This window comes from Vicugna pacos, chromosome 15 (assembly GCF_048564905.1).
Source record: "Vicugna pacos chromosome 15, VicPac4, whole genome shotgun sequence".
Lineage (NCBI taxonomy): Eukaryota > Metazoa > Chordata > Mammalia > Artiodactyla > Camelidae > Vicugna > Vicugna pacos.
This window is the reverse complement of record NC_133001.1, coordinates 9,984,603-9,997,434: the sequence shown is the minus strand read 5'-3', so window position 1 is coordinate 9,997,434 and position 12,832 is coordinate 9,984,603. Positions and strand designations below refer to the sequence as shown.

At 43.3% G+C, this 12,832-nt stretch overlaps 1 protein-coding gene across 8 annotated transcripts in view; it reads right to left on the bottom strand.

Annotated features, from left to right (window-relative positions):
• AAK1 (AP2 associated kinase 1) overlaps window positions 1-12,832 on the bottom strand; it is a 193,419-nt gene that overhangs the window by 60,159 nt on the left and 120,428 nt on the right. For all 8 annotated transcript variants that reach the window (XM_072937596.1, XM_072937600.1, XM_072937601.1 and 5 more), the window contains 3 exons: window positions 11,947-12,055; window positions 10,336-10,478; window positions 598-719 (listed from right to left, as the gene is read on the bottom strand). In XM_072937596.1, coding sequence (XP_072793697.1) covers window positions 598-719; window positions 10,336-10,478; window positions 11,947-12,055 — 374 coding nt within the window. The remainder of the gene's footprint in view (window positions 1-597; window positions 720-10,335; window positions 10,479-11,946; window positions 12,056-12,832) is intronic.

Genomic DNA, 12,832 nt, shown 5'->3' with positions numbered 1-12,832 from the left:
GTGAGTGCTGGTGTCTGGGAAAAATCCAACACTCCGGACAAGAAGGGAAAACGGGTCAGGTTCTCACTGGAGTCACAAGTCTTAAAGAAGCTTTTTCTCGCGGAAGTCAGTGATCCAGTATCTGCAGAGATTTCAACTGCCCTACTCACCAGTATCTCCACTAGACTGCAGGTGAGCTCCTCATGAACAGGAAGGGATACACAGCAATCAAGGGTTCAGTAAAAAAGCACAGCCAACTGACTGGTAAAGCCACAGCTGTGATGATCCCATTTAGAAACACCACAGTACGTCTATGGTGTGTGCACTGTTTTGAAGGGCTATGTGACGTAAATCAAAAGATCTATGTACAGTGATCGCAGGACCGCTGAGAAAGTGCTGTAAGATTCCTTCATTTTACTCTATTCATCAATGATTGTGAACCCCCTCTCCACCCTCCCCTTAAAAATCAAACAACCCAACTGCCAACATGATGCACTGAGATGAGGGGCAACTGACTAGCGCCACTGTCCCCCAACCCTGACCTTCTCAATCATAAGCTGGAAGTAAAACTGCTAATCTGACAATGGATAAAACTCCGAGCAAAGAGGAAAAGCTTACTTCTTAATCTCATCTTCTACTGCGTTGACTCCTTCAGTCTGCGGATTCTGGAATTTGTTGGTGGCACTTCCAAAGTCACACAGGACGTAGTGGCCTCGGTCGTGCAAGAGAATATTTTCAACCTGAAAAACATTGCCCAGCCACCCATTCCAAGGTAACATTTAGTAACATGTGTGAAAATTTGGCTTGCGTACACATAAATAAAATATTTCTGATCATCTCATTAAGGTGCATAGGAAAGTTACTCTCCTCCAAGTATCTCAACAGGGATCATTCCAAGTGGAACAAAAGGAGATGCAGAGCAACAGGGTGAAATGGGAGTGGAGGGGGCAAAAAGAGGAGGTTTCATGAGGGGAAACGAGTCCTGTTTTTCTAGATTTCTAGCCACATTTCTCACCTCTGCAGAAACAGTCCTTATACTTTTAAGCCTCTGTATCTTTTCTTGTGCTCTTCTTTCAGTCTAGAATGTTCCAGATGATCACCACCTCCTTATCCAACTACCAAAATCCCATTCATCTTTCAAACGCCAGATCAAATGCCACCTCTTCTTTGAAGACTTCCTCAAGCCTCCACTCAGACAACTGTCGCTCCTTCCCTATGTTCCTTCAGTATTTTTTTCTTCTTGATGTCGATTACTTCACTTAGGCCTTATAAACACATACGTCACCTTCTTTACTATAATACATTAGGGTTTTCAGAATTAACAAATATTTCCTATATTCAAGTTACTTCTCAGAGTGATTAAAGACCTGTGGGCAAATGCACAGCTCTCTGGTTAAAGTATTATCCTTATATTTTTATAGATGAATTCTTTGGGCTGTGAGTTAGGAGTTCTGCGTAGAAAGGAGCTTCCGAAGACCAGAACCTAGAGAAATCCTTGGTATCGAAGGACTCTGCCAAAGAAATAACAACTCCAACACAGTGGGCACTACTGAACTCAAGATGTATTAATTTTTAGCACAGGTGAACTGAACTGACCAGGTAGCTGGAGGGCAGACCTGGCTATGCGTGGGCAGTAAAATGGCAGCCAAAAAATCTGGTTAGGTCAGTAAGTCTGTAGTCTCCATTGTCTTTTGTCTTCAGCCTTCCAAAGACTGATCAACTTTGGAAAACAAAGGCAAGAGTAGACTATAAGCTCCTTAAGGACAAGCACAGATATTCGTAGTCTTCTTTACCAAAGCCTAACATAGTGCTCGGTATAGAAAATGTTGGTTAAATAGAATAAAATAAAAAAAAATGCATCCGATACTCTGTTGTGTGTGTCTGTGAATGTGTTAGTTGGTCAGAAACAAGACAAAAGCCACCAAATACCCAGACCCCTACTACTACTGCTACTAGTTCTCCTAAAAATATCTTGTCAATTATTATGTCTACTGTTTCTTTTAATTCTTCTAAAATTATATTATACATTATAAAAAATGTTCCTTTTATAGCCTGTATCTGCTAAATCCAACATCTAAAGTCTTCGCTGTAAACTGATTCTATAGTTTATTGCTTCTTACTCTTACTGAGTCTCACTCACAGTGTTGCTGTGAGGGGTTTTGTTACTGTTAACGCATGTTCCTTGGAATTCATCTGTGGGAAGCCTTGGAGGCCCGAGTTTAAAGTCTATTATTCTTTCAGAGGTGATATACTCATGTACCTGGGGCACCAATAACCTACAATCACTTTAATCTCTAATTCTGACCTTGGGATTTTTAGCCACACAGGCATAGTGTGAACTATGACCATCAACTTGCGTGGATATGCTCTTACGATTAAGAATTCTCAGGGAAGATTTGTTCCCCAAAGACAAGGCTGAGGCAGGCAAATATTTCCACCACCTACAGCTTTTTACAAAGCTCATCAGTTTAATCTATTTACACAAAGTGAAACAGTCAAGCTATCCTGAATATATACTCACTTTAGAAATCTAAAATAATTTCAACAAAGCAACACTAATATTTCCCAATCGAATTAAGAGGTTCTACAAAGAACAGCTACCATGTACTGAGCTTTTACTATTACAAGTCCTACTGTCTCAACACTTGACATGGATTATCTCATTCAATCCTCATAATAACAATATAATAATACGTCCCTCAGACAGACAAAGTGAGGCTCATGGGGATTAAGCAAGGAAGCGAGCCTGGGCATTCCAACTCTAGAGAAGGACAGGCAATTTACCTTTCTGCCGGGGCAGGAAGCAGGTTAGGAGCAGAGCAATTAATTACTCAAGTCCCCCCATCCCCATCCTCCTACACTGGTAGGGATGATGACTGTACTCATCCAATGTATTGGATCCAAGCCTAAGAACAGGGCTGCCTTAGTCCTTCATATTCAGAAATGTCTCTATAAAAAGAATCTAGTCAATGAGGAACCAAGTGTCTATATACTATTTCAGCTGATTTGTTCTATGGCTCCTAAGCATTCTCTATATTTTCTAGTTTGTCTTTTTATTCAATTGCTCACTCTTCAATAGTCAAACCTGTCATTCTTCAAAGCCTTGCTCAAGTCATAACTCCTCAGAAGAACTTCCCATGGCCACCCTACAAAATCTACAGAATTTACCAATGCTGGGAGGGGCTGGACCTTCTGGCCAAACAAAGCCATGTCCACTGGTTACTCATCCTCTAGTCTAGTCCAGAGACCATACAGCTGACAAGCCTAAAATATTTACTCTCTGGCCCTTTGTGGAGAAGTTTGCCAGTCTTTGGTCTATAATAATATTATCCCCGTGGGTCCCCAACAATAGCCAGTCCAGTATTTCACACACACTAGGGCCCCCTAAATCCCTTATTTAGCATCTTTCAGCAACAATCTTCCTTGCTGGCCTCATGCATCTTACAGGACTCATGAGAAACCATGCTTCTCCTATTGTATGTGTGTAGTCCCTTCCCCAATCAGATTCTGTTCTTCTAATGCTGGACCATACAATCTAGAGAATTAAAAAGCTAACTCATAACAAAACATACACAAAAACCAAAATCACTGTTAGGAGAGAGAGGAGAACTAAGTAGACAAAGGACAGAGTAAAGATGATGCACATCAGGGGGTTTTGTTTTTGTTTCTTCCCCCACGTTAAAAACTAGGTTTGTATTTCTGGTTAGTTCCAGACAGACAGAATTCAGGGAACTGCACTATATCTAACCTGGTCCCAGCCTGCTTCCCTGCCTCCCTCCCATAAAGATAACATTGTACAAAACTACATTGACAAGAAAATCAGTTAAAAACTAAGGGTGTGTACAAAAGTAAATAAGAGAGCCAGAAATATCAACGTAAGGAAAGCTTGAGCAATATCAAAGAACTATCAATACAGATAAGAACAATAATCCCTGCTCTGGCTACCTTGCAAGCCTGCTGGGAGGATCAACTGAGATTATGAAGGTGAAATTGCTTGGCAGCAGCCACTTTAGCAGTTGCTGTGTGCTCCGCCCCCTCTGAGACCGTCCTTGTGAACTGTAACACCTGTGAAAACCTCCCAGACGAAGCCAGCTGCTGTCCTTCATCATGGCCACCACCATCACCAACAAAATGCTTAATACAGAGCACGATGTGTGACAACCCCATTGGAGCTGGGGTTCAGAAGACCTCAGGGACTACTTTATTTTATTTTATTGATGTTTGGTTTGATTTACAATGTTGTGTCAGTTTCTGGTATACAGCACAGTGATTCAGTTATACATATATATATATTCTTTTTCATAATAAGTTATTGATATTGAATGTAGTTCCCTGTGCTATACAGTAGGCCCTTGCTGTTTATTTATATTGTATACAGTAGTCTGTACCTGCTAACCGTAAACTCCTAATTTATCCCTCCTGCTCACTTTCCCCACTGGTAACCATAAGTTTGTTTTCTATTTCTGTGAGTCTGTTTCTGTTTTGTAAATAAGTTCATTTAAATCATGTTTTAGATTCCACATATGAGTGATATCATATGATATTTGCCTTTCTCTGACTTACTTCACTTAATATGGTAATGTCTAGGTCCATTCATGTTGCTGCAAATGGCATTATTTCATTCTTTTTTATGGCTGAGTAATATTCCATTGTATATATATATACACCACAATTTCTTTATCCAATCATCTGTCACCAGACATTTAGGTTGTTTCCATGTCTTGGTTATTGTATAGTACTGCTATGAACACTGGGACGCATGTATCTTTTTGAATTAGAGTTTTCTTTGTATACATGCCCAGGAGTGGGATTGCTGGATCTTCTGGTAACTCTACTTTTAGTTTCTTAAAGAATCTCTATACTGTTTTCCATAGTGGCTGCACCAAATTACATTCCCACCCCCAGTGTGGGAGGGTTCCCTTCCTCCACACCCCCTCCAGCAGTTGTCATTTGTGGACTTCTGAATGATGGCCATTCTGACTGGTGTGAGGTGACTCCTCATTGTAGTTTTGATTTGCATTTTTCTGATAATTAGCAATACTGAGCATCTTTTCATGTGCCTATTGGCCATCTGTATATCTTCAATGGAGAAATGTCTGTTTAGGTCTTCTGCCCATTTTTTTGATTGAGTTGTTTGTTGTTATTGAGTTGTATAAGCTGTTTACATATTTTGGAAATTAAGCCCTTGTCATTTGTATTGTTGGCAAATACTTCTTCCCAATCGGTAGGTTGTCTTTTTGCTTTGTTTATCGTTTCCCATGTACACTTTTGCCTATAGTATTTCATGAAATTCTTACAAAACCTTATTGTCTGCACTTAACAAGTGAGAGAAGGTAGTTCAGTCACCTAACGTGCCTGAAGTCACAAGGCTGCTAGGGCAGGATTTGGGCTCAGGCTGCCACATCACTGGGACTATACCCTCACCCATCACACTAGTGTGCGTTGTGCAGTTAAGGAACATGGACAGTTCAGGCTGGAGGAGAAGGGAGCAGAGGAGAGGAGACCAGAGAGGCAGGCAGAGGGCAGGCAAGGAAGGCTGCGAGGGAGCCACTCAGCACTATTAACAGTCAGAGTAGATGAAAAGAGGTGTTTTAGGAAGTTTAGCACGGCGGATGACAGAGCAGGGAGAACGCGAGAAAGGAGACAACGAGGGCAGGTGTGATCGTCCAGGTATGAGATGACCAGGACCAAGGGGGATTCACTGAGCTCAGAAAGGTAGAGAACCAACTGGATATTAACACATTGTCTTCTGAAAGCTTCAGAGAATCTGCACAGTGACTCTGTTTTTGGCCAAGTCCTTTAGGAAGTCAGCCTCATACTCGTTACCATCGCTTACAACCTCCAGTGTTTCAGCTCCTTCAGAGTTTAACGCCGCTGACCTTATTTGTCAACCTATCAGCCTAAGAGGGTTATTAAAGTTGTCACTCCCACACTCTGCTTAGAGCTTTAGCTGGAAGGTCTGGAAAGCCACCTCCCCCTGATCGCTTCATTTTGACATTATTCCACAGAGATACGGCCTTCAGGCATTTCAGCCCCAGAGTTTATTACCACTGGAAACGGTGGAGGATTTGATGAATGCTGGTTTTCAAACCTGTGATTCCAAAAACAGGACAAGAATCTTCATCCTATTGTACTTGATGAGATCTGCATCTCCCTTCTGACAAAAGAGGAGGCATTCATGACTTTTCCAATCTAGAATGTGTTTGTGAAGTTGGAACATTTTCTTCTCCTTTCTTAAGTGTGTGGACAAACAGCATGGTAAAATATAGCAAAACCAAATAAACAAAAACCAAAATAAAAGTGAAACACCTTGGCCTTTGTCCTGGTTTGATCACTGAACTCGCTGTGCAGGTCACAGCCTTTCTGGGCAGAGGTTTCCTCGTTGGTAAAAGGAGAGGACTGGCTTATGTGACCCTCGCAGGTCTATGACCCCACGACCTGCAAGAAGGATCTCTATCTTTCCTGGAGAGATGACAGTTATGAGTGGGAGAAATAATTAAAGTGTTAAGACCGTGTATTTGAGGAGAGACCTTTGATGAAGACCAGAACTTCTGTTATGGTTATTTTTGGAACCTAAGCTGCTTACAGACAGGGACTGCTTTCAGCTTACTTCCTCTTTGGAATGTGAAAGACTACACACGGGGTGTGCAGGGCAAAGGGGCCTTTCTCAGTTCTGCACGTGAACAAGCAGACCCCACACAGGGCGGCACTGGCTCAGCAAGGGGGTCCCCAGCTGGCCTGACCTGTGCCCTTTCCCGTGTCCCACTGACTTACTCACCAAGTGGAAACCCTGCTCACAGAGAAGCAACCGAGAGACCAGCCTCCAGCATTTTCTCTAACCAAGAGGAGAATAAAGAACTTCTTGGCTCTGGCTGCTGCCAGGACTGTGCTGGCTGGTTCCAGCAGTGACACGGAGCTCAGAGTGGCGGAGGCACGACAGAGCCAGGGCCAACAGGAGGTCCGTGGGGACTTTTCACTCCTGCCTTAGGAAGCTGGTGGTGCAGGCAGGCAGGTGTGACTGCCCACCAAGCACACACCAGCGGAAATCGACAGACTCTAACGCCGACAAAAGCATCTAGATGGCACCGAGTGTAAGATCCGGGGAGTCTGGGAAAGTTTCTTCTCAACAGCCAGGAGTCAACGACTAAAATCAACAGCAACATCAGGGAAGGTATAGCTCAGTGGTAGAGCATATGCTTAGCATGCATGAGGTCCTGGGTTCAATTCCCAATACCTCCATTTAAAAAAAAAGAAATGAGTAAATAAATAAAAAAGAAACTTAATTACCTCTGCCCACCCCCCAAAATTTTAATTTTAAAATGTTAAAAAAATAAAAAACCAGCAACAGGACTCCCGAGAATGATCACGTTCAAAGCCTTCTCCCAGGAGCCCCTATTTACCGTCTCTATTTCCAAGGTCAAGGAGAAGGGGAAACAAAATCTCCTGAAACACTACAGCCAAACTAGCAGCACACCTGATGGTCCTCACTAGCGACTGGACACAGTTTTTTGTGCTCCCAGCCCTGAGCTGCTCTCAGGAACACTGAGGAGGGCAAGGGGCAAGGGGCAAGGGCCACCGGCGGGCTGCGAAGAGAGCGAGGCAGATCCCGGTTTGCTCCGTGTCCCTCTGCTGAGACAACTTACAGGCTGTTCAGAGCAGAGAAGGAAGAGCCTCGCTCCTGCTACTTGAGCCCAACCACCGACTGACTCCATGTCACCAGGTGAGACACTGAGCTGTGTGCCCCAGGCTCCCATCACTGGGTGCCGTTTATCCACCACCTCACTGCAGCTTGGTGAGCACCCCGGGGCATGAATATGCTGGGAACATGTCAACTGGGCAGGCACTAGTTTTCAGAAATGATTATCATTTAAGCCTCATTTTTTCCAATAAGTGTTTCAAATGTGACAATAAAGGAAGATTTTGTTTAAGAACAGGGGTGTAGCATTCTCTAAAAGGATGCTCGGTGGCCCACTCAGCCTCACCTCCCTGCCTGCCGTTTCAGGACCCCCTGCGCCCGGCATGTGCCCACACACTGATACACACGGTCTCCTTCAGCCTCACTCTGGCCTCGACAAGGCTGGTGCTGTTGTCGCCTGGCCCAGACAAGGAAGCTGAGGCTCAGAGGCTACGTGACGAGGGGAGCAACCAAGGAGTGTGAGGAGGGGCCTGAGAGAACACAGAGGTCATGGGAGGGGACGGTCACAAAGGAGTCAAAGGCCATAGGGAGGGTAAGATAGGGACTGACAGGTGCCCTCTGCATCCAGCTGTCCAGAGGATGCTGCGTGCAGTGGTTCAGGAGACTCTCATGTCGGTACAAGTCAGTCTGTCAGCGCTGCAGAGTCAGGGTTCCAACTTGAAATCAGACCCCATCTGTCATGGCAGGAGAGCAGGGCTCCAGAGGGGCCCAAACTCATATGGCGACCACCCATGTCCCACGAACCCTTCACAATCCCACTTTTCCAGAAGGTTCCAACCACCATGCCGGAGTCCACTATCTGACCGCACATTAAGCCACTTGAATCTCTTCTATTCATCTCTTTCTTCTATAAAGTTTTGTATTTCACCTATTTAGGTTTCAGTTTCAAAGATTTAATTTATATTCTCTCACCAATGCTTTGTGAGTGTAGGAACTATGTTGTATCTGTACTGTCCCCTCAGAATTAGGTGCTTTACGATGCTAGATTCATAATATCCACTGAGGTGTCTTCTTGTTCCAATCAGAAACAGACTCTGGGCAGAGGTACCCTGGAGAAGGCTGCCTAAGGTTTTTGGAGCCTCACACTCACTAGGATGGGAAAATAAAAGAGGACAGTAACAAGTATTAGTGTGGAGAAACTGGAACCCTCATATGTTGCTGGTGGGATGTAAAACAGCGCAGCCACTTTGGAAAACAGTTTGGCCGTCCCTGAAAAAGTTACCATATGACCCAGCGATTCCACTCCTAGGTATGCACCCAAGGGAACTGAAAACATACACCCACATAAAAACTAGTACATGGATGTTCATAGTAGCCTTATTCATAACAGCCAAAGTAGAAATGACTCAAATGTCTACTAACTGATGAACAGATTTCAAAAACTGTGGCATATCCACACAATGGAGTGCTATTATGAAAAGGAATGAAGTACTGATATATACTACAACATAGACGAAACTTGAAAACATTATGCTGCTGAAAGAGGTCACATATTGCGTGAGCCCATTTATATGAACAGTCCAGAATAAGTAGCAGAAAGTAGATTTGTGGTTGCCCGGGGCTGGGGCAGGGGAGAAGGGGGAGTGACTCTTAATGGGTTCAGGGTTTCTTTAAGGGGATGATGAAATATTCTGGAAGTAGACAATGGTGATGGTTGTACAGCCTTGTAAATATACTAAAAGTCACCAAACTGTACACTTTAAAAGAGGGAATCTTATGATATGTGAATTATATCTTAATTTAAAAAAAAAACACAAAAAACACCCTCAAAACAGAAATGCCAGTCTGCTGCTGTGATCCTCAAACTTTAGAATATACAAAAATGACCTGGGGTGCTTAAGATAAAAACTCCTGGGCTTCCCTGACACCATCACAAAAATTATAGCCCAGAAGATTCAGTGTGGAACACAGTAGCCTGCATTTAACAAGCACACTGGGGGACGCTGATGCAAATTATTAGCTGTTTCTCAAAACACAGGTACGTTGAAAAGAAACTAATTTAGAATCAGAAGAGCTGGATTCAAATTCTGGCATTGCTCATTCCTAGTTATATGACCTCAAGTCACATAACCTCTCTGCTCTTGAGTTTCCCCAGCAATAAAACGTACAGAGACGATGTACGTAACGTGTCGAGCAGAGTACCTGGCACCCAGTCAGCGCTCCACGGTGTTAGTGAGTCCTACCCAGGGGCCAGTTCCATTCAGCAAACATTGTCAAGTGACCACAATACAAAAAGCCTGGTGCCAGAGGATGGTAATTAATATGACAAATTTTTTTAAAATCACCAATTTACAGGTTTTACAAAATATGAAGGATTTGAAAGACCAGGGATCACTGTTGACAAGCTAGTTAAATTAGCATATTACTTTTCATGACCCTGGAAAAGTGAATTTGGGAGGATGGCAGGAAAAACAAGAAGAACGTGTTCCAGCATCTGATGATTATAAAGAATTTCTGAAGGCTGCTTAATACAATTGAGACCTATACTGTACTGTTATTCCTTATTTTCATTTATATTTTCTCTCCCCAAACAATATAAGCTTAGAATTCGGTGCTGTTCCTTAAACTTCTCCAACATCCCCACAACATCTACCCTCTTCCTGGGGCAGACAGAAGATACTCCGTAAGAACACACTTAATGAGACAGTGTCATCTGTTACCTTCAGGTCGCGGTGGATAATAGGAGTCTTGCACTGATGCAGGCGGGCAACAGCTTCACAGGTGTCGCAAAATATCTGGAGCACTTCGTTCTCTGTGAAACCTGTTTGCAGGCGCTGGTTCATCAGATTGACCACCTGGCCTCCTGAGAAGGGTGCAGAGCAAAGGAAAGGTTACAAACATTCAGACTTGTGACTTATCCAAGAGAATGAATGGCGGTCCACAGAGGAGCAACCTGAACTCGGCTGATCCCTGGCTGAGCCAGGACCAAAACACCTGGTGTCTTGATTCTCAGCCTGGGACTGGTTTTCTACCCCATCAACACAGTTTCTTCAGTTTATAAAGCAGCCCAGATGTGAGCTGCCCTCATTCTGTCCTCAAGATTAGTAGCAGAACTGACACTCTGGTCCTGCCCTAGTTGCCTGGTTATACTGTTCCTGTTGTGCATCGGACAAGGCCACAGGCTCAACTTGCCTTATCTTTCAGTGAGGAGCAGGCTGCACAGCAGACCCCAGGAGGAGAAGAAGACAGTTTTACAGTTTGTATTTTAGGAACAGCTTGGTTTCTCTGGCTTTACTACTTGCTGCCTAGACTGCAGAAATGCTACCCCAACATTTAATCTCCAGGACCAAAAGACTGATGACCTCGCTTAGAAAATTATCCAGGTCCCTGGATGCTCCTACCGCCTCGTCTCTAAACATCTTACTGTCCAAAAAGGCATGGGCAGGAGGAAACAAACCGTCAAGTTCAAATGCTGTAGTGCTTTATGAAATCAGGTTAATAGCTGTTACCGTAAAGGCTGAAATGATTGGTTAACATCCCATTTTCAGAATTCACAACATATTTAATTTATGGACAACTTCTTTAAAGGCAAGGAAGATGTTAGTGGAACTAAGAGTGATTATAAAACAGGGCACCAAACAGTGAGACAGTGATCCAAGCTTTTAAGTGGCAGCTGCTTAGCTCCAAAAGCCAAACCTCCAAACAACAGCTGTACGAAATAGAGTCACCTCTGAATCAATTCATGCTACAGCCTAGATTTCCCAAGACAAATATTGCTGGAAACTCCAAGCATTCAACTACTTAACTTCACTGTTATGGCAGCCTCACTTGAATGTAGCCTTACTGGCAATCACAGCTCTCAAGCAGGAAAGGGATCATTTCCACCAGATGAAAATGATTCTTTTACCCCCCAGTGCGAGGATGGCTGTGTGGGTGGAGGAGAAGGCACACGAGTGAGGGAGGCAGAACTGTTTCTTTGGTCCATCTGGAGTTGGGTCTTTATTATGTGCCTTCATCATTTGTTTTAAAGCATCACAAAGAACACATTCATTCTTATTCTCATTCATATATAAGCACCAAATCTTCCTAAATGTAACACAGAGTTTTGTGCCATCCACCACTTTGACTTCTTTGGACCACCAAATCCCTGCCATTATAAAAATAACAAAAAGTTATTCCAAAAGGCTCTATATTTTCTAGCCTCTTTTTCCGATCTTTAAAACCACAACAACGTACATTAGGGTACAGCGCACATTAACTGAATGACTCCACGCCCTTGACAATCAAAGTGCTGAAGAAATGAGAGCTTAAGGTGTGGTTCCCACACTTACCCCTGCAGAAGTCCATCAGGATGAGCACCTCCCACACATCACCGCTACTCACGTTGTTGATACTAGAGTCAATGTACCCCACGATGTTCTTGTGCCCTGACAGGTCCCTCTGTAAAAACCAGTTGAGAAATCAATGATCAGTTACAGATACCAATAGAGACAGAATGAGCCAGGCTGTTCCATTAGCACAGATAATTTAAATATACAGAGAAGCACTAACCATGGTGAGGGGTTAAGACTGAGGGTCAAGAGCACATTTCCACTGGTTTCTGAGATTCATGGCCAGATCGTCAATAGTAATTCTACAACCCAACTAAACCATAACACTATTCTGAACTAAATTCTAGAACCAAACGCACACAGGGTGCCTACTTGCTCATGGCATCAGTGCTCCACATATACCAGAAGCAAAGACTCCCATCTCCAGAGACACTGCAGAGGCACTAAGAGGAGAGAGACAGTAGGAAATATTTAAATACGTGAATTTTTAATTCACAAAAATGAAACAGATATTTTTTCCTGGTTGTAGGAACACAAGTGAATTCAACTTGACTTTTAAACTATTCATACTGTTTTTCTCCCTTAAGAAAATATGTGAAAAGAATAACTGCTTTATTAAGTTGTAAAGGGACTACCACGGCATCCAGACCTAAGCATTCTGCTCACAATTAAGCCTTTCAAGCCAACCAGCTGGGATATAAGACGGGTCATGTTTCAAGCTCTCTGGCTAGAACTGCGTATCTCAGGGCTACTTGAGGAATTAATTTTTCAACAAATATATACTGGGCACCTCCCAGGTGTCAGGACCCATTTAGGCACTGGAAGCTACCTCACACCTTGGTATGATTATTTTAACAACCACAGAGGCAAATTTTGTAATGGTGAT